Source organism: Cyrtonyx montezumae, unplaced genomic scaffold (assembly GCF_038088225.1).
Source record: "Cyrtonyx montezumae isolate F1298 unplaced genomic scaffold, pur_monq_1.0 scaffold_72, whole genome shotgun sequence".
Taxonomy (NCBI): domain Eukaryota; kingdom Metazoa; phylum Chordata; class Aves; order Galliformes; family Odontophoridae; genus Cyrtonyx; species Cyrtonyx montezumae.
Genome location: NW_027072081.1, coordinates 34772 through 61632, shown reverse-complemented (window position 1 = coordinate 61632; position 26861 = coordinate 34772). Strand labels below are relative to the sequence as shown.

Genomic DNA, 26861 nt, shown 5'->3' with positions numbered 1-26861 from the left:
CCAGGCTCTTTGAAAATGCCTCGGTCCAAAGTAGGATAGGAAGGTGATATTTGTCCGTAACTGAGGGATGGTGAGCAACTGTTTGCCGCTTGAGTATTTATGCAGGGTCTAAATAAGAGAGTGGCATAAGCACAAATGGAGGTGCTTTTGGTTTGGTTTAAAATCGCTCTGTGCTCGTAGCAGCAGGAGCCTGTGAAAAGGTGTTTTGTGTATACAAGGGAGAGGGATTGGCTAATTCAAAGATCGCTGAGGAAAACTCACCATCTTGTCTTGCGTTTGGGGTACCCGATAATCTGCTTCTGTACGAGTGAGGTGGGGCGTAGCGATCTGCTTAAGCTGTTGCCTTTCTCCGAAGCCAATCCCGTTGTAACCATGTACTCTTCCTCCACTGCCTTGCTTTCCACCAAGCTCCTACGCTTTTTCCTAGCCGCTCTCGAGAAGGCCGTTGTCAGGTCATCCGAAGCGGAAGACTCTGGTGGACCGGTAAGTACCGTGGAGGCTTTCCGTACACTAAACGGTACCTGTAAGCGGTAGGTAATTTAGTAGGCTCTGTCCTGTCGTCCTTTTTCCTCCTGATGCTGCAAAGAGGCACAGTGGGCTACTTGGGGTTTCCCGGCACCGTAATCTTTTGCCTCTAGCTTGTTAACGGAGCTGAGCGTTTTGATTGAGGGTAGCGGTAGAAAGCGATGGCTCGTTTCTGGGTACGTACTTGTAGTGCAAAATGCAGTGCTGTTCTGAAGTATGGCCCGATGCCTGTTTGCACGGTTTCTGGACGGCGGTGCATGCTGTAATACGGAGAAGAGGGCTTGGGGTTTTGAGCAGGTCGGAGGTGAGGAAAGGGAAAGCTGGCTGAGGGGTGCTGGTTGTTTCACTGTCAGCTATAGAAGTCAAGGTGGATGGCTTTTGCGCGGGCACACAAAGCGTACATCGAGTTTTTCTGTTCTGCCAGAAAGACTTAACGTCGCCCGAAGATGTAATGGGGGGGCTGGAACCCTGAGACAAATCTGGCTTCTGTGCCTGATTTGTAGTCTTCCGCTACTGTCTAGCTCAGAGTGGGGAGTGGGGGGCGTGGGAAGTGGGTGATAAAAAAAAAAAAAACAAAGAGAAAAAAGAAAAAGAAAAGAGATGGTAAGTCCCATAGCTGCCCCTCCCCCCATTATGCGTAATCGGCCTTTGCAGCTTGGCTTGGAACGTGTCCGTTGCAGACAGGCGGTAATTTGAAGAGCAGCGTTAGAACTGCAAAGAACTAGCTAACCGCATTCTGTGGACGGTTCTCTGCTCACCTTCCTTTGCGTCCTGCCCTCTCTGCTCTTCTTTGCGTTGCGGCATGCTACTTTCCGTAACGCTATTTCCTTCTCCAGCTTCTTGGGCGTTTGATGATTGCTGACGACAAGTGTGCTGCTAACTTGGGCCTGACCAATGGATTCCGGATGGCTGTGAGATACTCACCCTCAGGCCCTTCAGACTACCGCGCGCGTCTCTGTATTCTGGGCGACCGTCAGTTGGGCCATCCTCCCGGCTAAGATGTTTGCACCGCCGGAGTTGCTGCGAGCGTACGTTTGGCCACCGAATAGATTTCACAGGTTGCCCGTCAGTCTAGCCACCGTTGATGTATAATTGTTTTTGGTGGGTGTCTATGGAGGGTAATAGAAAGCTCTGAGCAGCATTTGCACAATAAAGATGGAGCATGGGGATATCATCTCTGTCTCGAGGTCCTTACTGATGGACATGGTTCTGCAAGTTAAAACGAGGGGGTCTCCGTCTCCCAAAGATAATCATAGCATCATAGACTCACCAAGGTTGGTGTCCGTCTCCCAAAGATAATCATAGCATCATAGAATCACCAAGACCCACAGGATCACCCAGCCCAACCATCCACCCATCACCAATAGTTGTCACTAAACCATGTCCCTGAAAGCAACGTCCAAGCATTCCTTGAACACCTCCGGGGTCGGTGACTCCACCACCTCCCTGGGCAGCCTATTCCAGTGCCTGACCACTCTTTCAGAGAAGCAGTATTTCCTAACGTCCAGCCTGAACCTCCCCTGGCGCAGCTTGAAGCCATTCCCTCAAGTCCTATCCCTGGTTACACGAGAGAAGCGTCCGACGCCCAGCTCACTACAACCTCCCTTCATGTAGTTAGAGAGTGCAATCAAGGTCTCCCCTGAGCCTCCTCTTCTCCAGACTGAACAATCCCAGCTCCTTCAGCCGCTCCTCGTAAGGCCTGTGCTCCAGACCCCTCGCTATCTTTGTTGCCCTTCTCTGAACACGCTCCAGGGCCTCAATGTCGTTCTTGCAGTGAGGGGCCCAAAAGTGGACACAGTACTCGAGGTGCGGCCTGGCCTCACCGGTGCTGAGTACAGGGGGGACAATGACTTCCCTGTTCCTGCTGGCAAGACTGTTTCTGATGCAAGCCAGGATGCCATTGGCCTTCTTGGCCACCTGGGCGCGCTGCTGGCTCGCGTTCAGCCGAGCGTCAATCAATACCCCCGGGTCCGTTTCCTCGACACGGTCTTCCAGCCGCTCTGCCCCAAGCCTGTAGCGTTGCCTGGGGTTGCTGTGGCCAAAGTGCAGGACTCAGCATTTGGTCTTGTTGAACCTCATCCCGTTGGCTTCAGCCCAGCTATCCGGCCTGTCCAGATCCCTCTGTAGGGCCTCGCTACCCCCAGGCAGATCGACACTTCCAGCCAACTTGGTGTCATCTGCAAACTTACTGAGGGTGCACTCAATGCCCTCGTCCGGGTCATCAGTAAAGATATGGAAGAGGACAGGTCCCAGCACCGACCCCTGGGGACCACCGCTTGTGACCGGTTGCCAGCCGGATTTAAGTCCATTCGCCACCACTCTCTGGGCCCAGCCACCCAGCCAGTTCCTTACCCAGCCAAGATTGTACCCGTCCAAGCCACGGGCTGCCAGCTTCTGCAGGAGAATACCGTGGGAGACAGTGTCAAAGGCTTTGCTGAAGTCTAGGTAGACTACATCAACAGCCTTTCCCTCATCCGCCAGACGGGTCACTAGATGATAGAAGGAGATCGGGTTGGTCAAGCAGGACCCGCCCTTCGTCAGGCTAGGCCTGACCCCCCGGTTGTCCCGCACATGCCACGTGATCTCCCTCAAGACAGTCTGCTCCATAGCCTTCCCTGGCACCGAGGTCAGGCTAGCAGTCCCGTAGTTCCCCGCATCCTCCTTAAAAACCCTTCTTGTAGATGGGAGTCACATTGGCAAGCCTCCAGTCTTCTGGGACCTCACCAGTCAACAAGGAGCGCTGATAGATGATGGAAAGCGGCTCGGCTATCACCTCCGCCAGTTCCCTCAGCACTCTCGGGTGAATCTCATCCGGCCCCATGGACTTGTGGCAGTCCGGTTGGAGTAGTAGGTCTCTGACTGTGTCCTCCTCAATCGTGGGGGGGGGTTTGTCTGCTCCGCAGCCGAGACTACCAGGTCAGAGAGTGGAGTCCCCCGAGGGGGTCCTTCAGGGCGGGCTGCTGAGCCAGCAGGGGTGGAGCTGGCACTACCCACTCCTATCTCTTGAGCTTGACCTTGACCCTTGGCTGTGAGGCGAAAAGCAGCCCTCGGGTGAGAAAAGGGTGTTACTGTCCGCTGACAACAGGGAGGGAAGTCCGAGCGTGAGCACAGCCCACGCTGCCCATACATTACTGCAGCAGCAGGTGTGGGAGGTGGGTCTTGTGGCAGGACACCTGAGTGCTTTTGTCTTTGCTCAGGAGACCAGCTCTCCTGCTGACAGAGCCTGAGACCACAGGTTCAAACACGGTCTCTACCGGACAGCGGGCTTCCCCCAAGAAGGCTGTGGCGACCCAGACACAGAGGGCCTGCGCAGAGATGTGGCGCTTCAGGTCTCTGGCTGCAGGGAGTGCCTGAGTGCCGTGGATATCAGGGTCAGAGTCGATTGCTCTCGGGTGGGGAAGCACGACAGGACTCAATAAACGAGTGATCAGGCTTCAGTTTATTACCCGGACAGCCTTATTCTTATAGTGTTTAAGACAGGGGCGTATATAAAATATCACACAACCATTGGCAGAGAGCCTTGAGAAAAACAACTTTAAAACAACTCCCAACAATTAACAGCAGTGAGAAACACATTCTGGAGGAGGCGACTTTTGATCTCATCCTAATCCTAAGAAACCAGGCAGGAATGCGTCGGCAGCGGATGTGAAAGGCAGCGCTAGCAGGGCGTCCCCTGTTTCAAAGTGCACTTTTCCTCTCCCACTCGCCGCAGACCATCTCCTGCTTGTACTTTTGTCAAGGTTCAAACAGTGTAGTTTCCTTTGAGCACCGTATCAGCGTGGCCAGTGCATAACACAGAGCCCAAAGGGAACACCTGCTAGCTAAACAGAATAGACTATCAAGGACAGCTTACTCTAAAAAATACCTATAGTTACAATTATCAGCAGTCCTGTGAGGCCCTCTTTGCTGAAGGCAGGCTGAACAACATAATCACAGAAGTTTCCCACAGACATCTTGGCAACTTGGGCTGCTCAGCTGAAGCAGTTCATGTCTACCTTGAGTTGTTTGTCGCTTGGTCCAGGGACATCATGACCTCCTATCGACATCTAATACTTTTCCATGAGTATATAGTCTGTGCTGCAGTGCAAACTATGCTCGTACATATCACCGTGACCTCCCTGCTCCTGCAGCCATTTCCCAACACCCGAGCCTGCTGCTGCCGGGGGAGGATGGGAAGGATGCCACCTGCGTGCGGTGCGGTGCGAGCAGGCGGACGAGCTGCTCAGCCTGGTGGTGGAGCTCAGGGAGGAGGTCGAGAGACTGAGGACCATCAGAGAGCGCGAGCGGGAGATCGACTGTTGGAGTGACTCTCTGCGAGAAAGACACAGAGATTGCACCCCCTAAACCGTAGTGGACCCTCTCCCTTGCCGTAGTCGAGCAGAGAGAGCCAACTTGAGAGGCAAGGAGGAACGGCAGCAGGTCCCAGCTCGGCAAGGCGGGCAACCCCCATCCCAACCTATCTCAGTTCCCCAGGTGCCTCTATGTAATAATATAGGATGTGCTGTGTGTTTGAGGCCTTGCCATCTTCCCCCAGCTTCCAAATCGAGGGTTGGCCAGGACTGCTGAGGGATAACTGAGGGAAAGCGGCTTGGCGATCACTTCGGCCAGCTCCCTCAGGACCCTCAGGCAGATCCCATGTGGCCCCACGGCCTTGTGACAGTCTCAGAGGAGTAGCAGGTCGCTAACCGCTTCCTCCTGAACTGTGCGGCGTTTATTCTGCTCCCCGGCCCCGTCTTGCCGCTCAGGGGGCTGCGTACCCTGAGGACAGCTGGTCTGACTGTCAAAGACAGAAGTAAAGGCAGCACTGTGAACTTCGGCCTATTCCTCCTCCTCCTCCTCGGTGGCGATGTTCCCCACCGCATCGAATAAGGAAAGGGGATTCTCCTTGGCCCTCCCCTTGCTGTTAGTATCTTTGTAAAATCGTTGTTTTAATCGTCTCAAACAGTGGCGGCCACATGAAGATCTTGATGGGCTTTTGCCTTTCTAATTTTCTCTCTGCATATCCTAGCAACGTCCTCGTACTGTTCCCGAGTTGCCTGTCCCTTCTTCCAAAGATGGCAAACTCCTGGCCAGCCCCGCCAATAGGCGGTCGCTTGACTGGAGGGATCGGCAGCAAAAAACAGAAAGCGCCCAGCGCGTTTGCGGAGGAGCCGATAAGGGCGATCCGAAATACTTGGGGGGCCTTTTCTGCGGGCCTCGTTTCCCCGCCGCAGATTTCGGGGCGCAGCACTAGAGGGCCCAGATTCCGTTCGCGGAGACGCCCGCCCCTGCCCGCCCGCCCGCTCCCCTCAGGTCGCCCCCTGCGCGCCCGGAGGCGCGCGCGAATTCCCCGAGCCCCGAAAAGCACCGGGACGACGGGAGCGGAGCCGCCAACAGGGCGGGGACAAGCGTAAAGGGGAGGCGAAGGCACGGCAGGGCGCGGCAGAGCAGGCGAGACAGCCAACCGGGGCGCGGGAACGGTCGGCGGCGGCGCTCCGTCGGCCAATGAGCGCCGCCGAGGGCCGCGCCGAGTGGGGGAGGTTCGGGGCGGAGGGAGTGTTGTAGCGAGCGGGCGCCGTCATGGCCGGCAGGATGGTTAGGTTGTTGGCCGCCTGGCGCGGTGGCGCCGCTCTCTTCGGAAAAGTCGCCCGCCAGGAGTTCTCCGCCAACGTTATCCGTGACGAGGAGCCGTTGCGGACGAGGAGGTAGCCGCGGCTTTGCTCTGCGTTGTGCGATTCTTCCCCTTCCCTTCCTCCCTTCCCACCCCTCCCCCAGCCTAGCTCACTCAGGCCCTCCGGAACGAGGGCCCGTTGCGGCGCCGGCGAGTGCGGCGGGGCGAGCGACGGGGCGGGCCGGGGCGGAGCGGGACGAGTGGACGGACGGAAGTGCCTTTCTGGCTGGTGACGCTCGCTTACTGCAGCGCTTCTGCTAGAACCCCGCGCTCCTTCGGTGCCACGGGGCTGCCGCGGCGCATACTGGCTTGCCTGTGCCGTCTGGCTCGCCTGCCTTCCCAGCGCCACCGTGTGGTGTGTCCGCGTGTATCGAGGCGGGCCCAGAGCCACATCCAGCCTTGCCTTGCCTTGCCTTGCCTTGAATGCCTCCAGGGATGGGGCATCCACAACGTCTCTGGGCAACCTGTTCCAGTGCATCGTCACCCTCTGTGTGAAAAGCTTCCTCCTGATATCTCACCTAAATCTCCCCTGTCTTAGTTTAAAACCGTTCCCCCTTGTCCTATCACAGTCAGCCCGTGTAAGCCATCGTTCCCCCTCCCGTTTATACGCTCCCTTCAAGTACTGGAAGGCCACAATGAGGTCTCCCCGGAGCCTTCTCTTCCCCAAGCTAAACAAGCCCAGTTCCCTCCACCTTTCCTCGCAGCAGAGGTGCTCCAGCCCTCCGATCATTTTAGTGGCCCTCCTCTGGACCCGTTCCAACCCCAGGCTCTTTGAAAATGCCTCGGTCCAAAGTAGGATAGGAAGGTGATATTTGTCCGTAACTGAGGGATGGTGAGCAACTGTTTGCCGCTTGAGTATTTATGCAGGGTCTAAATAAGAGAGTGGCATAAGCACAAATGGAGGTGCTTTTGGTTTGGTTTAAAATCGCTCTGTGCTCGTAGCAGCAGGAGCCTGTGAAAAGGTGTTTTGTGTATACAAGGGAGAGGGATTGGCTAATTCAAAGATCGCTGAGGAAAACTCACCATCTTGTCTTGCGTTTGGGGTACCCGATAATCTGCTTCTGTACGAGTGAGGTGGGGCGTAGCGATCTGCTTAAGCTGTTGCCTTTCTCCGAAGCCAATCCCGTTGTAACCATGTACTCTTCCTCCACTGCCTTGCTTTCCACCAAGCTCCTACGCTTTTTCCTAGCCGCTCTCGAGAAGGCCGTTGTCAGGTCATCCGAAGCGGAAGACTCTGGTGGACCGGTAAGTACCGTGGAGGCTTTCCGTACACTAAACGGTACCTGTAAGCGGTAGGTAATTTAGTAGGCTCTGTCCTGTCGTCCTTTTTCCTCCTGATGCTGCAAAGAGGCACAGTGGGCTACTTGGGGTTTCCCGGCACCGTAATCTTTTGCCTCTAGCTTGTTAACGGAGCTGAGCGTTTTGATTGAGGGTAGCGGTAGAAAGCGATGGCTCGTTTCTGGGTACGTACTTGTAGTGCAAAATGCAGTGCTGTTCTGAAGTATGGCCCGATGCCTGTTTGCACGGTTTCTGGACGGCGGTGCATGCTGTAATACGGAGAAGAGGGCTTGGGGTTTTGAGCAGGTCGGAGGTGAGGAAAGGGAAAGCTGGCTGAGGGGTGCTGGTTGTTTCACTGTCAGCTATAGAAGTCAAGGTGGATGGCTTTTGCGCGGGCACACAAAGCGTACATCGAGTTTTTCTGTTCTGCCAGAAAGACTTAACGTCGCCCGAAGATGTAATGGGGGGGCTGGAACCCTGAGACAAATCTGGCTTCTGTGCCTGATTTGTAGTCTTCCGCTACTGTCTAGCTCAGAGTGGGGAGTGGGGGGCGTGGGAAGTGGGTGATAAAAAAAAAAAAAACAAAGAGAAAAAAGAAAAAGAAAAGAGATGGTAAGTCCCATAGCTGCCCCTCCCCCCATTATGCGTAATCGGCCTTTGCAGCTTGGCTTGGAACGTGTCCGTTGCAGACAGGCGGTAATTTGAAGAGCAGCGTTAGAACTGCAAAGAACTAGCTAACCGCATTCTGTGGACGGTTCTCTGCTCACCTTCCTTTGCGTCCTGCCCTCTCTGCTCTTCTTTGCGTTGCGGCATGCTACTTTCCGTAACGCTATTTCCTTCTCCAGCTTCTTGGGCGTTTGATGATTGCTGACGACAAGTGTGCTGCTAACTTGGGCCTGACCAATGGATTCCGGATGGCTGTGAGATACTCACCCTCAGGCCCTTCAGACTACCGCGCGCGTCTCTGTATTCTGGGCGACCGTCAGTTGGGCCATCCTCCCGGCTAAGATGTTTGCACCGCCGGAGTTGCTGCGAGCGTACGTTTGGCCACCGAATAGATTTCACAGGTTGCCCGTCAGTCTAGCCACCGTTGATGTATAATTGTTTTTGGTGGGTGTCTATGGAGGGTAATAGAAAGCTCTGAGCAGCATTTGCACAATAAAGATGGAGCATGGGGATATCATCTCTGTCTCGAGGTCCTTACTGATGGACATGGTTCTGCAAGTTAAAACGAGGGGGTCTCCGTCTCCCAAAGATAATCATAGCATCATAGACTCACCAAGGTTGGTGTCCGTCTCCCAAAGATAATCATAGCATCATAGAATCACCAAGACCCACAGGATCACCCAGCCCAACCATCCACCCATCACCAATAGTTGTCACTAAACCATGTCCCTGAAAGCAACGTCCAAGCATTCCTTGAACACCTCCGGGGTCGGTGACTCCACCACCTCCCTGGGCAGCCTATTCCAGTGCCTGACCACTCTTTCAGAGAAGCAGTATTTCCTAACGTCCAGCCTGAACCTCCCCTGGCGCAGCTTGAAGCCATTCCCTCAAGTCCTATCCCTGGTTACACGAGAGAAGCGTCTGACGCCCAGCTCACTACAACCTCCCTTCATGTAGTTAGAGAGTGCAATCAAGGTCTCCCCTGAGCCTCCTCTTCTCCAGACTGAACAATCCCAGCTCCTTCAGCCGCTCCTCGTAAGGCCTGTGCTCCAGACCCCTCGCTATCTTTGTTGCCCTTCTCTGAACACGCTCCAGGGCCTCAATGTCGTTCTTGCAGTGAGGGGCCCAAAAGTGGACACAGTACTCGAGGTGCAGCCTGGCCTCACCGGTGCTGAGTACAGGGGGGACAATGACTTCCCTGTTCCTGCTGGCAAGACTGTTTCTGATGCAAGCCAGGATGCCATTGGCCTTCTTGGCCACCTGGGCGCGCTGCTGGCTCGCGTTCAGCCGAGCGTCAATCAATACCCCCGGGTCCGTTTCCTCGACACGGTCTTCCAGCCGCTCTGCCCCAAGCCTGTAGCGTTGCCTGGGGTTGCTGTGGCCAAAGTGCAGGACTCAGCATTTGGTCTTGTTGAACCTCATCCCGTTGGCTTCAGCCCAGCTATCCGGCCTGTCCAGATCCCTCTGTAGGGCCTCGCTACCCCCAGGCAGATCGACACTTCCAGCCAACTTGGTGTCATCTGCAAACTTACTGAGGGTGCACTCAATGCCCTCGTCCGGGTCATCAGTAAAGATATGGAAGAGGACAGGTCCCAGCACCGACCCCTGGGGACCACCGCTTGTGACCGGTTGCCAGCCGGATTTAAGTCCATTCGCCACCACTCTCTGGGCCCAGCCACCCAGCCAGTTCCTTACCCAGCCAAGATTGTACCCGTCCAAGCCACGGGCTGCCAGCTTCTGCAGGAGAATACCGTGGGAGACAGTGTCAAAGGCTTTGCTGAAGTCTAGGTAGACTACATCAACAGCCTTTCCCTCATCCGCCAGACGGGTCACTAGATGATAGAAGGAGATCGGGTTGGTCAAGCAGGACCCGCCCTTCGTCAGGCTAGGCCTGACCCCCCGGTTGTCCCGCACATGCCACGTGATCTCCCTCAAGACAGTCTGCTCCATAGCCTTCCCTGGCACCGAGGTCAGGCTAGCAGTCCCGTAGTTCCCCGCATCCTCCTTAAAAACCCTTCTTGTAGATGGGAGTCACATTGGCAAGCCTCCAGTCTTCTGGGACCTCACCAGTCAACAAGGAGCGCTGATAGATGATGGAAAGCGGCTCGGCTATCACCTCCGCCAGTTCCCTCAGCACTCTCGGGTGAATCTCATCCGGCCCCATGGACTTGTGGCAGTCCGGTTGGAGTAGTAGGTCTCTGACTGTGTCCTCCTCAATCGTGGGGGGGGGTTTGTCTGCTCCGCAGCCGAGACTACCAGGTCAGAGAGTGGAGTCCCCCGAGGGGGTCCTTCAGGGCGGGCTGCTGAGCCAGCAGGGGTGGAGCTGGCACTACCCACTCCTATCTCTTGAGCTTGACCTTGACCCTTGGCTGTGAGGCGAAAAGCAGCCCTCGGGTGAGAAAAGGGTGTTACTGTCCGCTGACAACAGGGAGGGAAGTCCGAGCGTGAGCACAGCCCACGCTGCACATACATTACTGCAGCAGCAGGTGTGGGAGGTGGGTCTTGTGGCAGGACACCTGAGTGCTTTTGTCTTTGCTCAGGAGACCAGCTCTCCTGCTGACAGAGCCTGAGACCACAGGTTCAAACACGGTCTCTACCGGACAGCGGGCTTCCCCCAAGAAGGCTGTGGCGACCCAGACACAGAGGGCCTGCGCAGAGATGTGGCGCTTCAGGTCTCTGGCTGCAGGGAGTGCCTGAGTGCCGTGGATATCAGGGTCAGAGTCGATTGCTCTCGGGTGGGGAAGCACGACAGGACTCAATAAACGAGTGATCAGGCTTCAGTTTATTACCCGGACAGCCTTATTCTTATAGTGTTTAAGACAGGGGCGTATATAAAATATCACACAACCATTGGCAGAGAGCCTTGAGAAAAACAACTTTAAAACAACTCCCAACAATTAACAGCAGTGAGAAACACATTCTGGAGGAGGCGACTTTTGATCTCATCCTAATCCTAAGAAACCAGGCAGGAATGCGTCGGCAGCGGATGTGAAAGGCAGCGCTAGCAGGGCGTCCCCTGTTTCAAAGTGCACTTTTCCTCTCCCACTCGCCGCAGACCATCTCCTGCTTGTACTTTTGTCAAGGTTCAAACAGTGTAGTTTCCTTTGAGCACCGTATCAGCGTGGCCAGTGCATAACACAGAGCCCAAAGGGAACACCTGCTAGCTAAACAGAATAGACTATCAAGGACAGCTTACTCTAAAAAATACCTATAGTTACAATTATCAGCAGTCCTGTGAGGCCCTCTTTGCTGAAGGCAGGCTGAACAACATAATCACAGAAGTTTCCCACAGACATCTTGGCAACTTGGGCTGCTCAGCTGAAGCAGTTCATGTCTACCTTGAGTTGTTTGTCGCTTGGTCCAGGGACATCATGACCTCCTATCGACATCTAATACTTTTCCATGAGTATATAGTCTGTGCTGCAGTGCAAACTATGCTCGTACATATCACCGTGACCTCCCTGCTCCTGCAGCCATTTCCCAACACCCGAGCCTGCTGCTGCCGGGGGAGGATGGGAAGGATGCCACCTGCATGCGGTGCGGTGCGAGCAGGCGGACGAGCTGCTCAGCCTGGTGGTGGAGCTCAGGGAGGAGGTCGAGAGACTGAGGACCATCAGAGAGCGCGAGCGGGAGATCGACTGTTGGAGTGACTCTCTGCGAGAAAGACACAGAGATTGCACCCCCTAAACCGTAGTGGACCCTCTCCCTTGCCGTAGTCGAGCAGAGAGAGCCAACTTGAGAGGCAAGGAGGAACGGCAGCAGGTCCCAGCTCGGCAAGGCGGGCAACCCCCATCCCAACCTATCTCAGTTCCCCAGGTGCCTCTATGTAATAATATAGGATGTGCTGTGTGTTTGAGGCCTTGCCATCTTCCCCCAGCTTCCAAATCGAGGGTTGGCCAGGACTGCTGAGGGATAACTGAGGGAAAGCGGCTTGGCGATCACTTCGGCCAGCTCCCTCAGGACCCTCAGGCAGATCCCATGTGGCCCCACGGCCTTGTGACAGTCTCAGAGGAGTAGCAGGTCGCTAACCGCTTCCTCCTGAACTGTGCGGCGTTTATTCTGCTCCCCGGCCCCGTCTTGCCGCTCAGGGGGCTGCGTACCCTGAGGACAGCTGGTCTGACTGTCAAAGACAGAAGTAAAGGCAGCACTGTGAACTTCGGCCTATTCCTCCTCCTCCTCCTCGGTGGCGATGTTCCCCACCGCATCGAATAAGGAAAGGGGATTCTCCTTGGCCCTCCCCTTGCTGTTAGTATCTTTGTAAAATCGTTGTTTTAATCGTCTCAAACAGTGGCGGCCACATGAAGATCTTGATGGGCTTTTGCCTTTCTAATTTTCTCTCTGCATATCCTAGCAACGTCCTCGTACTGTTCCCGAGTTGCCTGTCCCTTCTTCCAAAGATGGCAAACTCCTGGCCAGCCCCGCCAATAGGCGGTCGCTTGACTGGAGGGATCGGCAGCAAAAAACAGAAAGCGCCCAGCGCGTTTGCGGAGGAGCCGATAAGGGCGATCCGAAATACTTGGGGGGCCTTTTCTGCGGGCCTCGTTTCCCCGCCGCAGATTTCGGGGCGCAGCACTAGAGGGCCCAGATTCCGTTCGCGGAGACGCCCGCCCCTGCCCGCCCGCCCGCTCCCCTCAGGTCGCCCCCTGCGCGCCCGGAGGCGCGCGCGAATTCCCCGAGCCCCGAAAAGCACCGGGACGACGGGAGCGGAGCCGCCAACAGGGCGGGGACAAGCGTAAAGGGGAGGCGAAGGCACGGCAGGGCGCGGCAGAGCAGGCGAGACAGCCAACCGGGGCGCGGGAACGGTCGGCGGCGGCGCTCCGTCGGCCAATGAGCGCCGCCGAGGGCCGCGCCGAGTGGGGGAGGTTCGGGGCGGAGGGAGTGTTGTAGCGAGCGGGCGCCGTCATGGCCGGCAGGATGGTTAGGTTGTTGGCCGCCTGGCGCGGTGGCGCCGCTCTCTTCGGAAAAGTCGCCCGCCAGGAGTTCTCCGCCAACGTTATCCGTGACGAGGAGCCGTTGCGGACGAGGAGGTAGCCGCGGCTTTGCTCTGCGTTGTGCGATTCTTCCCCTTCCCTTCCTCCCTTCCCACCCCTCCCCCAGCCTAGCTCACTCAGGCCCTCCGGAACGAGGGCCCGTTGCGGCGCCGGCGAGTGCGGCGGGGCGAGCGACGGGGCGGGCCGGGGCGGAGCGGGACGAGTGGACGGACGGAAGTGCCTTTCTGGCTGGTGACGCTCGCTTACTGCAGCGCTTCTGCTAGAACCCCGCGCTCCTTCGGTGCCACGGGGCTGCCGCGGCGCATACTGGCTTGCCTGTGCCGTCTGGCTCGCCTGCCTTCCCAGCGCCACCGTGTGGTGTGTCCGCGTGTATCGAGGCGGGCCCAGAGCCACATCCAGCCTTGCCTTGCCTTGCCTTGCCTTGAATGCCTCCAGGGATGGGGCATCCACAACGTCTCTGGGCAACCTGTTCCAGTGCATCGTCACCCTCTGTGTGAAAAGCTTCCTCCTGATATCTCACCTAAATCTCCCCTGTCTTAGTTTAAAACCGTTCCCCCTTGTCCTATCACAGTCAGCCCGTGTAAGCCATCGTTCCCCCTCCCGTTTATACGCTCCCTTCAAGTACTGGAAGGCCACAATGAGGTCTCCCCGGAGCCTTCTCTTCCCCAAGCTAAACAAGCCCAGTTCCCTCCACCTTTCCTCGCAGCAGAGGTGCTCCAGCCCTCCGATCATTTTAGTGGCCCTCCTCCGGACCCGTTCCAACCCCAGGCTCTTTGAAAATGCCTCGGTCCAAAGTAGGATAGGAAGGTGATATTTGTCCGTAACTGAGGGATGGTGAGCAACTGTTTGCCGCTTGAGTATTTATGCAGGGTCTAAATAAGAGAGTGGCATAAGCACAAATGGAGGTGCTTTTGGTTTGGTTTAAAATCGCTCTGTGCTCGTAGCAGCAGGAGCCTGTGAAAAGGTGTTTTGTGTATACAAGGGAGAGGGATTGGCTAATTCAAAGATCGCTGAGGAAAACTCACCATCTTGTCTTGCGTTTGGGGTACCCGATAATCTGCTTCTGTACGAGTGAGGTGGGGCGTAGCGATCTGCTTAAGCTGTTGCCTTTCTCCGAAGCCAATCCCGTTGTAACCATGTACTCTTCCTCCACTGCCTTGCTTTCCACCAAGCTCCTACGCTTTTTCCTAGCCGCTCTCGAGAAGGCCGTTGTCAGGTCATCCAAAGCGGAAGACTCTGGTGGACCGGTAAGTACCGTGGAGGCTTTCCGTACACTAAACGGTACCTGTAAGCGGTAGGTAATTTAGTAGGCTCTGTCCTGTCGTCCTTTTTCCTCCTGATGCTGCAAAGAGGCACAGTAGGCTACTTGGGGTTTCCCGGCACCGTAATCTTTTGCCTCTAGCTTGTTAACGGAGCTGAGCGTTTTGATTGAGGGTAGCGGTAGAAAGCGATGGCTCGTTTCTGGGTACGTACTTGTAGTGCAAAATGCAGTGCTGTTCTGAAGTACGGCCCGATGCCTGTTTGCACGGTTTCTGGACGGCGGTGCATGCTGTAATACGGAGAAGAGGCCTTGGGGTTTTGAGCAGGTCGGAGGTGAGGAAAGGGAAAGCTGGCTGAGGGGTGCTGGTTGTTTCACTGTCAGCTATAGAAGTCAAGGTGGATGGCTTTTGCGCGGGCTCACAAAGCGTACATCGAGTTTTTCTGTTCTGCCAGAAAGACTTAACGTCGCCCGAAGATGTAATGGGGGGGCTGGAACCCTGAGACAAATCTGGCTTCTGTGCCTGATTTGTAGTCTTCCGCTACTGTCTAGCTCAGAGTGGGGAGTGGGGGGCGTGGGAAGTGGGTGATAAAAAAAAAAAAAAACAAAGAGAAAAAAGAAAAAGAAAAGAGATGGTAAGTCCCATAGCTGCCCCTCCCCCCATTATGCGTAATCGGCCTTTGCAGCTTGGCTTGGAACGTGTCCATTGCAGACAGGCGGTAATTTGAAGAGCAGCGTTAGAACTGCAAAGAACTAGCTAACCGCATTCTGTGGACGGTTCTCTGCTCACCTTCCTTTGCGTCCTGCCCTCTCTGCTCTTCTTTGCGTTGCGGCATGCTACTTTCCGTAACGCTATTTCCTTCTCCAGCTTCTTGGGCGTTTGATGATTGCTGACGACAAGTGTGCTGCTAACTTGGGCCTGACCAATGGATTCCGGATGGCTGTGAGATACTCACCCTCAGGCCCTTCAGACTACCGCGCGCGTCTCTGTATTCTGGGCGACCGTCAGTTGGGCCATCCTCCCGGCTAAGATGTTTGCACCGCCGGAGTTGCTGCGAGCGTACGTTTGGCCACCGAATAGATTTCACAGGTTGCCCGTCAGTCTAGCCACCGTTGATGTATAATTGTTTTTGGTGGGTGTCTATGGAGGGTAATAGAAAGCTCTGAGCAGCATTTGCACAATAAAGATGGAGCATGGGGATATCATCTCTGTCTCGAGGTCCTTACTGATGGACATGGTTCTGCAAGTTAAAACGAGGGGGTCTCCGTCTCCCAAAGATAATCATAGCATCATAGACTCACCAAGGTTGGTGTCCGTCTCCCAAAGATAATCATAGCATCATAGAATCACCAAGACCCACAGGATCACCCAGCCCAACCATCCACCCATCACCAATAGTTGTCACTAAACCATGTCCCTGAAAGCAACGTCCAAGCATTCCTTGAACACCTCCGGGGTCGGTGACTCCACCACCTCCCTGGGCAGCCTATTCCAGTGCCTGACCACTCTTTCAGAGAAGCAGTATTTCCTAACGTCCAGCCTGAACCTCCCCTGGCGCAGCTTGAAGCCATTCCCTCAAGTCCTATCCCTGGTTACACGAGAGAAGCGTCTGACGCCCAGCTCACTACAACCTCCCTTCATGTAGTTAGAGAGTGCAATCAAGGTCTCCCCTGAGCCTCCTCTTCTCCAGACTGAACAATCCCAGCTCCTTCAGCCGCTCCTCGTAAGGCCTGTGCTCCAGACCCCTCGCTATCTTTGTTGCCCTTCTCTGAACACGCTCCAGGGCCTCAATGTCGTTCTTGCAGTGAGGGGCCCAAAAGTGGACACAGTACTCGAGGTGCAGCCTGGCCTCACCGGTGCTGAGTACAGGGGGGACAATGACTTCCCTGTTCCTGCTGGCAAGACTGTTTCTGATGCAAGCCAGGATGCCATTGGCCTTCTTGGCCACCTGGGCGCGCTGCTGGCTCGCGTTCAGCCGAGCGTCAATCAATACCCCCGGCTCCGTTTCCTCGACACGGTCTTCCAGCCGCTCTGCCCCAAGCCTGTAGCGTTGCCTGGGGTTGCTGTGGCCAAAGTGCAGGACTCAGCATTTGGTCTTGTTGAACCTCATCCCGTTGGCTTCAGCCCAGCTATCCGGCCTGTCCAGATCCCTCTGTAGGGCCTCGCTACCCCCAGGCAGATCGACACTTCCAGCCAACTTGGTGTCATCTGCAAACTTACTGAGGGTGCACTCAATGCCCTCGTCCGGGTCATCAGTAAAGATATGGAAGAGGACAGGTCCCAGCACCGACCCCTGGGGACCACCGCTTGTGACCGGTTGCCAGCCGGATTTAAGTCCATTCGCCACCACTCTCTGGGCCCAGCCACCCAGCCAGTTCCTTACCCAGCCAAGATTGTACCCGTCCAAGCCACGGGCTGCCAGCTTCTGCAGGAGAATACCGTGGGAGACAGTGTCAAAGGCTTTGCTGAAGTCTAGGTAGACTACATCAACAGCCTTTCCCTCATCCGCCAGACGGGTCACTAGATGATAGAAGGAGATCGGGTTGGTCAAGCAGGACCCGCCCTTCGTCAGGCTAGGCCTGACCCCCCGGTTGTCCCGCACATGCCACGTGATCTCCCTCAAGACAGTCTGCTCCATAGCCTTCCCTGGCACCGAGGTCAGGCTAGCAGTCCCGTAGTTCCCCGCATCCTCCTTAAAAACCCTTCTTGTAGATGGGAGTCACATTGGCAAGCCTCCAGTCTTCTGGGACCTCACCAGTCAACAAGGAGCGCTGATAGATGATGGAAAGCGGCTCGGCTATCACCTCCGCCAGTTCCCTCAGCACTCTCGGGTGAATCTCATCCGGCCCCATGGACTTGTGGCAGTCCGGTTGGAGTAGTAGGTCTCTGACTGTGTCCTCCTCAATCGTGGGGGGGGGTTTGTCTGCTCCGCAGCCGAGACTACCAGGTCAGAGAGTGGAGTCCCCCGAGGGGGTCCTTCAGGGCGGGCTGCTGAGCCAGCAGGGGTGGAGCTGGCACTACCCACTCCTATCTCTTGAGCTTGACCTTGACCCTTGGCTGTGAGGCGAAAAGCAGCCCTCGGGTGAGAAAAGGGTGTTACTGTCCGCTGACAACAGGGAGGGAAGTCCGAGCGTGAGCACAGCCCACGCTGCCCATACATTACTGCAGCAGCAGGTGTGGGAGGTGGGTCTTGTGGCAGGACACCTGAGTGCTTTTGTCTTTGCTCAGGAGACCAGCTCTCCTGCTGACAGAGCCTGAGACCACAGGTTCAAACACGGTCTCTACCGGACAGCGGGCTTCCCCCAAGAAGGCTGTGGCGACCCAGACACAGAGGGCCTGCGCAGAGATGTGGCGCTTCAGGTCTCTGGCTGCAGGGAGTGCCTGAGTGCCGTGGATATCAGGGTCAGAGTCGATTGCTCTCGGGTGGGGAAGCACGACAGGACTCAATAAACGAGTGATCAGGCTTCAGTTTCTTACCCGGACAGCCTTATTCTTATAGTGTTTAAGACAGGGGCGTATATAAAATATCACACAACCATTGGCAGAGAGCCTTGAGAAAAACAACTTTAAAACAACTCCCAACAATTAACAGCAGTGAGAAACACATTCTGGAGGAGGCGACTTTTGATCTCATCCTAATCCTAAGAAACCAGGCAGGAATGCGTCGGCAGCGGATGTGAAAGGCAGCGCTAGCAGGGCGTCCCCTGTTTCAAAGTGCACTTTTCCTCTCCCACTCGCCGCAGACCATCTCCTGCTTGTACTTTTGTCAAGGTTCAAACAGTGTAGTTTCCTTTGAGCACCGTATCAGCGTGGCCAGTGCATAACACAGAGCCCAAAGGGAACACCTGCTAGCTAAACAGAATAGACTATCAAGGACAGCTTACTCTAAAAAATACCTATAGTTACAATTATCAGCAGTCCTGTGAGGCCCTCTTTGCTGAAGGCAGGCTGAACAACATAATCACAGAAGTTTCCCACAGACATCTTGGCAACTTGGGCTGCTCAGCTGAAGCAGTTCATGTCTACCTTGAGTTGTTTGTCGCTTGGTCCAGGGACATCATGACCTCCTATCGACATCTAATACTTTTCCATGAGTATATAGTCTGTGCTGCAGTGCAAACTATGCTCGTACATATCACCGTGACCTCCCTGCTCCTGCAGCCATTTCCCAACACCCGAGCCTGCTGCTGCCGGGGGAGGATGGGAAGGATGCCACCTGCGTGCGGTGCGGTGCGAGCAGGCGGACGAGCTGCTCAGCCTGGTGGTGGAGCTCAGGGAGGAGGTCGAGAGACTGAGGACCATCAGAGAGCGCGAGCGGGAGATCGACTGTTGGAGTGACTCTCTGCGAGAAAGACACAGAGATTGCACCCCCTAAACCGTAGTGGACCCTCTCCCTTGCCGTAGTCGAGCAGAGAGAGCCAACTTGAGAGGCAAGGAGGAACGGCAGCAGGTCCCAGCTCGGCAAGGCGGGCAACCCCCATCCCAACCTATCTCAGTTCCCCAGGTGCCTCTATGTAATAATATAGGATGTGCTGTGTGTTTGAGGCCTTGCCATCTTCCCCCAGCTTCCAAATCGAGGGTTGGCCAGGACTGCTGAGGGATAACTGAGGGAAAGCGGCTTGGCGATCACTTCGGCCAGCTCCCTCAGGACCCTCAGGCAGATCCCATGTGGCCCCACGGCCTTGTGACAGTCTCAGAGGAGTAGCAGGTCGCTAACCGCTTCCTCCTGAACTGTGCGGCGTTTATTCTGCTCCCCGGCCCCGTCTTGCCGCTCAGGGGGCTGCGTACCCTGAGGACAGCTGGTCTGACTGTCAAAGACAGAAGTAAAGGCAGCACTGTGAACTTCGGCCTATTCCTCCTCCTCCTCCTCGGTGGCGATGTTCCCCACCGCATCGAATAAGGAAAGGGGATTCTCCTTGGCCCTCCCCTTGCTGTTAGTATCTTTGTAAAATCGTTGTTTTAATCGTCTCAAACAGTGGCGGCCACATGAAGATCTTGCTGGGCTTTTGCCTTTCCAATTTTCTCTCTGCATATCCTAGCAACGTCCTCGTACTGTTCCCGAGTTGCCTGTCCCTTCTTCCAAAGATGGCAAACTCCTGGCCAGCCCCGCCAATAGGCGGTCGCTTGACTGGAGGGATCGGCAGCAAAAAACAGAAAGCGCCCAGCGCGTTTGCGGAGGAGCCGATAAGGGCGATCCGAAATACTTGGGGGGCCTTTTCTGCGGGCCTCGTTTCCCCGCCGCAGATTTCGGGGCGCAGCACTAGAGGGCCCAGATTCCGTTCGCGGAGACGCCCGCCCCTGCCCGCCCGCCCGCTCCCCTCAGGTCGCCCCCTGCGCGCCCGGAGGCGCGCGCGAATTCCCCGAGCCCCGAAAAGCACCGGGACGACGGGAGCGGAGCCGCCAACAGGGCGGGGACAAGCGTAAAGGGGAGGCGAAGGCACGGCAGGGCGCGGCAGAGCAGGCGAGACAGCCAACCGGGGCGCGGGAACGGTCGGCGGCGGCGCTCCGTCGGCCAATGAGCGCCGCCGAGGGCCGCGCCGAGTGGGGGAGGTTCGGGGCGGAGGGAGTGTTGTAGCGAGCGGGCGCCGTCATGGCCGGCAGGATGGTTAGGTCGCCGGCCGCCTGGCGCGGTGGCGCCGCTCTCTTCGGAAAAGTCGCCCGCCAGGAGTTCTCCGCCAACGTTATCCGTGACGAGGAGCCGTTGCGGACGAGGAGGTAGCCGCGGCTTTGCTCTGCGTTGTGCGATTCTTCCCCTTCCCTTCCTCCCTTCCCACCCCTCCCCCAGCCTAGCTCGCTCAGGCCCTCCGGAACGAGGGCCCGTTACGGCGCCGGCGAGTGCGGCGGGGCGAGCGACGGGGCGGGCCGGGGCGGAGCGGGACGAGTGGACGGACGGAAGTGCCTTTCTGGCTGGTGACGCTCGCTTACTGCAGCGCTTCTGCTAGAACCCCGCGCTCCTTCGGTGCCACGGGGCTGCCGCGGCGCATACTGGCTTGCCTGTGCCGTCTGGCTCGCCTGCCTTCCCAGCGCCACCGTGTGGTGTGTCCGCGTGTATCGAGGCGGGCCCAGAGCCACATCCAGCCTTGCCTTGCCTTGCCTTGCCTTGAATGCCTCCAGGGATGGGGCATCCACAACGTCTCTGGGCAACCTGTTCCAGTGCATCGTCACCCTCTGTGTGAAAAGCTTCCTCCTAATATCTCACCTAAATCTCCCCTGTCTTAGTTTAAAACCGTTCCCCCTTGTCCTATCACAGTCAGCCCGTGTAAGCCATCGTTCCCCCTCCCGTTTATACGTTCCCTTCAAGTACTGGAAGGCCACAATGAGGTCTCCCCGGAGCCTTCTCTTCCCCAAGCTAAACAAGCCCAGTTCCCTCCACCTTTCCTCGCAGCAGAGGTGCTCCAGCCCTCCGATCATTTTAGTGGCCCTCCTCTGGACCCGTTCCAACCCCAGGCTCTTTGAAAATGCCTCGGTCCAAAGTAGGATAGGAAGGTGATATTTGTCCGTAACTGAGGGATGGTGAGCAACTGTTTGCCGCTTGAGTATTTATGCAGGGTCTAAATAAGAGAGTGGCATAAGCACAAATGGAGGTGCTTTTGGTTTGGTTTAAAATCGCTCTGTGCTCGTAGCAGCAGGAGCCTGTGAAAAGGTGTTTTGTGTATACAAGGGAGAGGGATTGGCTAATTCAAAGATCGCTGAGGAAAACTCACCATCTTGTCTTGCGTTTGGGGTACCCGATAATCTGCTTCTGTACGAGTGAGGTGGGGCGTAGCGATCTGCTTAAGCTGTTGCCTTTCTCCGAAGCCAATCCCGTTGTAACCATGTACTCTTCCTCCACTGCCTTGCTTTCCACCAAGCTCCTACGCTTTTTCCTAGCCGCTCTCGAGAAGGCCGTTGTCAGGTCATCCGAAGCGGAAGACTCTGGTGGACCGGTAAGTACCGTGGAGGCTTTCCGTACACTAAACGGTACCTGTAAGCGGTAGGTAATTTAGTAGGCTCTGTCCTGTCGTCCTTTTTCCTCCTGATGCTGCAAAGAGGCACAGTGGGCTACTTGGGGTTTCCCGGCACCGTAATCTTTTGCCTCTAGCTTGTTAACGGAGCTGAGCGTTTTGATTGAGGGTAGCGGTAGAAAGCGATGGCTCGTTTCTGGGTACGTACTTGTAGTGCAAAATGCAGTGCTGTTCTGAAGTATGGCCCGATGCCTGTTTGCACGGTTTCTGGACGGCGGTGCATGCTGTAATACGGAGAAGAGGGCTTGGGGTTTTGAGCAGGTCGGAGGTGAGGAAAGGGAAAGCTGGCTGAGGGGTGCTGGTTGTTTCACTGTCAGCTATAGAAGTCAAGGTGGATGGCTTTTGCGCGGGCTCACAAAGCGTACATCGAGTTTTTCTGTTCTGCCAGAAAGACTTAACGTCGCCCGAAGATGTAATGGGGGGGCTGGAACCCTGAGACAAATCTGGCTTCTGTGCCTGATTTGTAGTCTTCCGCTACTGTCTAGCTCAGAGTGGGGAGTGGGGGGCGTGGGAAGTGGGTGATAAAAAAAAAAAAAACAAAGAGAAAAAAGAAAAAGAAAAGAGATGGTAAGTCCCATAGCTGCCCCTCCCCCCATTATGCGTAATCGGCCTTTGCAGCTTGGCTTGGAACGTGTCCGTTGCAGACAGGCGGTAATTTGAAGAGCAGCGTTAGAACTGCAAAGAACTAGCTAACCGCATTCTGTGGACGGTTCTCTGCTCACCTTCCTTTGCGTCCTGCCCTCTCTGCTCTTCTTTGCGTTGCGGCATGCTACTTTCCGTAACGCTATTTCCTTCTCCAGCTTCTTGGGCGTTTGATGATTGCTGACGACAAGTGTGCTGCTAACTTGGGCCTGACCAATGGATTCCGGATGGCTGTGAGATACTCACCCTCAGGCCCTTCAGACTACCGCGCGCGTCTCTGTATTCTGGGCGACCGTCAGTTGGGCCATCCTCCCGGCTAAGATGTTTGCACCGCCGGAGTTGCTGCGAGCGTACGTTTGGCCACCGAATAGATTTCACAGGTTGCCCGTCAGTCTAGCCACCGTTGATGTATAATTGTTTTTGGTGGGTGTCTATGGAGGGTAATAGAAAGCTCTGAGCAGCATTTGCACAATAAAGATGGAGCATGGGGATATCATCTCTGTCTCGAGGTCCTTACTGATGGACATGGTTCTGCAAGTTAAAACGAGGGGGTCTCCGTCTCCCAAAGATAATCATAGCATCATAGACTCACCAAGGTTGGTGTCCGTCTCCCAAAGATAATCATAGCATCATAGAATCACCAAGACCCACAGGATCACCCAGCCCAACCATCCACCCATCACCAATAGTTGTCACTAAACCATGTCCCTGAAAGCAACGTCCAAGCATTCCTTGAACACCTCCGGGGTCGGTGACTCCACCACCTCCCTGGGCAGCCTATTCCAGTGCCTGACCACTCTTTCAGAGAAGCAGTATTTCCTAACGTCCAGCCTGAACCTCCCCTGGCGCAGCTTGAAGCCATTCCCTCAAGTCCTATCCCTGGTTACACGAGAGAAGCGTCCGACGCCCAGCTCACTACAACCTCCCTTCATGTAGTTAGAGAGTGCAATCAAGGTCTCCCCTGAGCCTCCTCTTCTCCAGACTGAACAATCCCAGCTCCTTCAGCCGCTCCTCGTAAGGCCTGTGCTCCAGACCCCTCGCTATCTTTGTTGCCCTTCTCTGAACACGCTCCAGGGCCTCAATGTCGTTCTTGCAGTGAGGGGCCCAAAAGTGGACACAGTACTCGAGGTGCGGCCTGGCCTCACCGGTGCTGAGTACAGGGGGGACAATGACTTCCCTGTTCCTGCTGGCAAGACTGTTTCTGATGCAAGCCAGGATGCCATTGGCCTTCTTGGCCACCTGGGCGCGCTGCTGGCTCGCGTTCAGCCGAGCGTCAATCAATACCCCCGGGTCCGTTTCCTCGACACGGTCTTCCAGCCGCTCTGCCCCAAGCCTGTAGCGTTGCCTGGGGTTGCTGTGGCCAAAGTGCAGGACTCAGCATTTGGTCTTGTTGAACCTCATCCCGTTGGCTTCAGCCCAGCTATCCGGCCTGTCCAGATCCCTCTGTAGGGCCTCGCTACCCCCAGGCAGATCGACACTTCCAGCCAACTTGGTGTCATCTGCAAACTTACTGAGGGTGCACTCAATGCCCTCGTCCGGGTCATCAGTAAAGATATGGAAGAGGACAGGTCCCAGCACCGACCCCTGGGGACCACCGCTTGTGACCGGTTGCCAGCCGGATTTAAGTCCATTCGCCACCACTCTCTGGGCCCAGCCACCCAGCCAGTTCCTTACCCAGCCAAGATTGTACCCGTCCAAGCCACGGGCTGCCAGCTTCTGCAGGAGAATACCGTGGGAGACAGTGTCAAAGGCTTTGCTGAAGTCTAGGTAGACTACATCAACAGCCTTTCCCTCATCCGCCAGACGGGTCACTAGATGATAGAAGGAGATCGGGTTGGTCAAGCAGGACCCGCCCTTCGTCAGGCTAGGCCTGACCCCCCGGTTGTCCCGCACATGCCACGTGATCTCCCTCAAGACAGTCTGCTCCATAGCCTTCCCTGGCACCGAGGTCAGGCTAGCAGTCCCGTAGTTCCCCGCATCCTCCTTAAAAACCCTTCTTGTAGATGGGAGTCACATTGGCAAGCCTCCAGTCTTCTGGGACCTCACCAGTCAACAAGGAGCGCTGATAGATGATGGAAAGCGGCTCGGCTATCACCTCCGCCAGTTCCCTCAGCACTCTCGGGTGAATCTCATCCGGCCCCATGGACTTGTGGCAGTCCGGTTGGAGTAGTAGGTCTCTGACTGTGTCCTCCTCAATCGTGGGGGGGGGTTTGTCTGCTCCGCAGCCGAGACTACCAGGTCAGAGAGTGGAGTCCCCCGAGGGGGTCCTTCAGGGCGGGCTGCTGAGCCAGCAGGGGTGGAGCTGGCACTACCCACTCCTATCTCTTGAGCTTGACCTTGACCCTTGGCTGTGAGGCGAAAAGCAGCCCTCGGGTGAGAAAAGGGTGTTACTGTCCGCTGACAACAGGGAGGGAAGTCCGAGCGTGAGCACAGCCCACGCTGCCCATACATTACTGCAGCAGCAGGTGTGGGAGGTGGGTCTTGTGGCAGGACACCTGAGTGCTTTTGTCTTTGCTCAGGAGACCAGCTCTCCTGCTGACAGAGCCTGAGACCACAGGTTCAAACACGGTCTCTACCGGACAGCGGGCTTCCCCCAAGAAGGCTGTGGCGACCCAGACACAGAGGGCCTGCGCAGAGATGTGGCGCTTCAGGTCTCTGGCTGCAGGGAGTGCCTGAGTGCCGTGGATATCAGGGTCAGAGTCGATTGCTCTCGGGTGGGGAAGCACGACAGGACTCAATAAACGAGTGATCAGGCTTCAGTTTATTACCCGGACAGCCTTATTCTTATAGTGTTTAAGACAGGGGCGTATATAAAATATCACACAACCATTGGCAGAGAGCCTTGAGAAAAACAACTTTAAAACAACTCCCAACAATTAACAGCAGTGAGAAACACATTCTGGAGGAGGCGACTTTTGATCTCATCCTAATCCTAAGAAACCAGGCAGGAATGCGTCGGCAGCGGATGTGAAAGGCAGCGCTAGCAGGGCGTCCCCTGTTTCAAAGTGCACTTTTCCTCTCCCACTCGCCGCAGACCATCTCCTGCTTGTACTTTTGTCAAGGTTCAAACAGTGTAGTTTCCTTTGAGCACCGTATCAGCGTGGCCAGTGCATAACACAGAGCCCAAAGGGAACACCTGCTAGCTAAACAGAATAGACTATCAAGGACAGCTTACTCTAAAAAATACCTATAGTTACAATTATCAGCAGTCCTGTGAGGCCCTCTTTGCTGAAGGCAGGCTGAACAACATAATCACAGAAGTTTCCCACAGACATCTTGGCAACTTGGGCTGCTCAGCTGAAGCAGTTCATGTCTACCTTGAGTTGTTTGTCGCTTGGTCCAGGGACATCATGACCTCCTATCGACATCTAATACTTTTCCATGAGTATATAGTCTGTGCTGCAGTGCAAACTATGCTCGTACATATCACCGTGACCTCCCTGCTCCTGCAGCCATTTCCCAACACCCGAGCCTGCTGCTGCCGGGGGAGGATGGGAAGGATGCCACCTGCGTGCGGTGCGGTGCGAGCAGGCGGACGAGCTGCTCAGCCTGGTGGTGGAGCTCAGGGAGGAGGTCGAGAGACTGAGGACCATCAGAGAGCGCGAGCGGGAGATCGACTGTTGGAGTGACTCTCTGCGAGAAAGACACAGAGATTGCACCCCCTAAACCGTAGTGGACCCTCTCCCTTGCCGTAGTCGAGCAGAGAGAGCCAACTTGAGAGGCAAGGAGGAACGGCAGCAGGTCCCAGCTCGGCAAGGCGGGCAACCCCCATCCCAACCTATCTCAGTTCCCCAGGTGCCTCTATGTAATAATATAGGATGTGCTGTGTGTTTGAGGCCTTGCCATCTTCCCCCAGCTTCCAAATCGAGGGTTGGCCAGGACTGCTGAGGGATAACTGAGGGAAAGCGGCTTGGCGATCACTTCGGCCAGCTCCCTCAGGACCCTCAGGCAGATCCCATGTGGCCCCACGGCCTTGTGACAGTCTCAGAGGAGTAGCAGGTCGCTAACCGCTTCCTCCTGAACTGTGCGGCGTTTATTCTGCTCCCCGGCCCCGTCTTGCCGCTCAGGGGGCTGCGTACCCTGAGGACAGCTGGTCTGACTGTCAAAGACAGAAGTAAAGGCAGCACTGTGAACTTCGGCCTATTCCTCCTCCTCCTCCTCGGTGGCGATGTTCCCCACCGCATCGAATAAGGAAAGGGGATTCTCCTTGGCCCTCCCCTTGCTGTTAGTATCTTTGTAAAATCGTTGTTTTAATCGTCTCAAACAGTGGCGGCCACATGAAGATCTTGATGGGCTTTTGCCTTTCTAATTTTCTCTCTGCATATCCTAGCAACGTCCTCGTACTGTTCCCGAGTTGCCTGTCCCTTCTTCCAAAGATGGCAAACTCCTGGCCAGCCCCGCCAATAGGCGGTCGCTTGACTGGAGGGATCGGCAGCAAAAAACAGAAAGCGCCCAGCGCGTTTGCGGAGGAGCCGATAAGGGCGATCCGAAATACTTGGGGGGCCTTTTCTGCGGGCCTCGTTTCCCCGCCGCAGATTTCGGGGCGCAGCACTAGAGGGCCCAGATTCCGTTCGCGGAGACGCCCGCCCCTGCCCGCCCGCCCGCTCCCCTCAGGTCGCCCCCTGCGCGCCCGGAGGCGCGCGCGAATTCCCCGAGCCCCGAAAAGCACCGGGACGACGGGAGCGGAGCCGCCAACAGGGCGGGGACAAGCGTAAAGGGGAGGCGAAGGCACGGCAGGGCGCGGCAGAGCAGGCGAGACAGCCAACCGGGGCGCGGGAACGGTCGGCGGCGGCGCTCCGTCGGCCAATGAGCGCCGCCGAGGGCCGCGCCGAGTGGGGGAGGTTCG

The 26861-nt window shown here is 56.1% G+C and overlaps 2 protein-coding genes across 2 annotated transcripts; both read left to right on the top strand.

Annotated features, from left to right (window-relative positions):
* The first annotated feature begins 6084 nt into the window (after nucleotides 1-6084).
* LOC136058200 (histidine triad nucleotide-binding protein 1-like) lies at nucleotides 6085-8460 on the top strand. The gene is made up of 3 exons (XM_065751491.1): nucleotides 6085-6209; nucleotides 7315-7420; nucleotides 8299-8460. The coding sequence occupies exons 1-3, from the start codon at nucleotides 6085-6087 to the stop codon at nucleotides 8458-8460; spliced, it is 393 nt and encodes a 130-aa protein (XP_065607563.1).
* A 4538-nt stretch (nucleotides 8461-12998) lies between these two features.
* Nucleotides 12999-15398, top strand: LOC136058197 (histidine triad nucleotide-binding protein 1-like). The gene is made up of 3 exons (XM_065751488.1): nucleotides 12999-13146; nucleotides 14252-14357; nucleotides 15237-15398. Exons 1-3 carry the CDS (start codon nucleotides 13022-13024, stop codon nucleotides 15396-15398), a joined length of 393 nt encoding a protein of 130 aa, XP_065607560.1. The 5' UTR covers nucleotides 12999-13021.
* Nucleotides 15399-26861: the final 11463 nt, after the last annotated feature.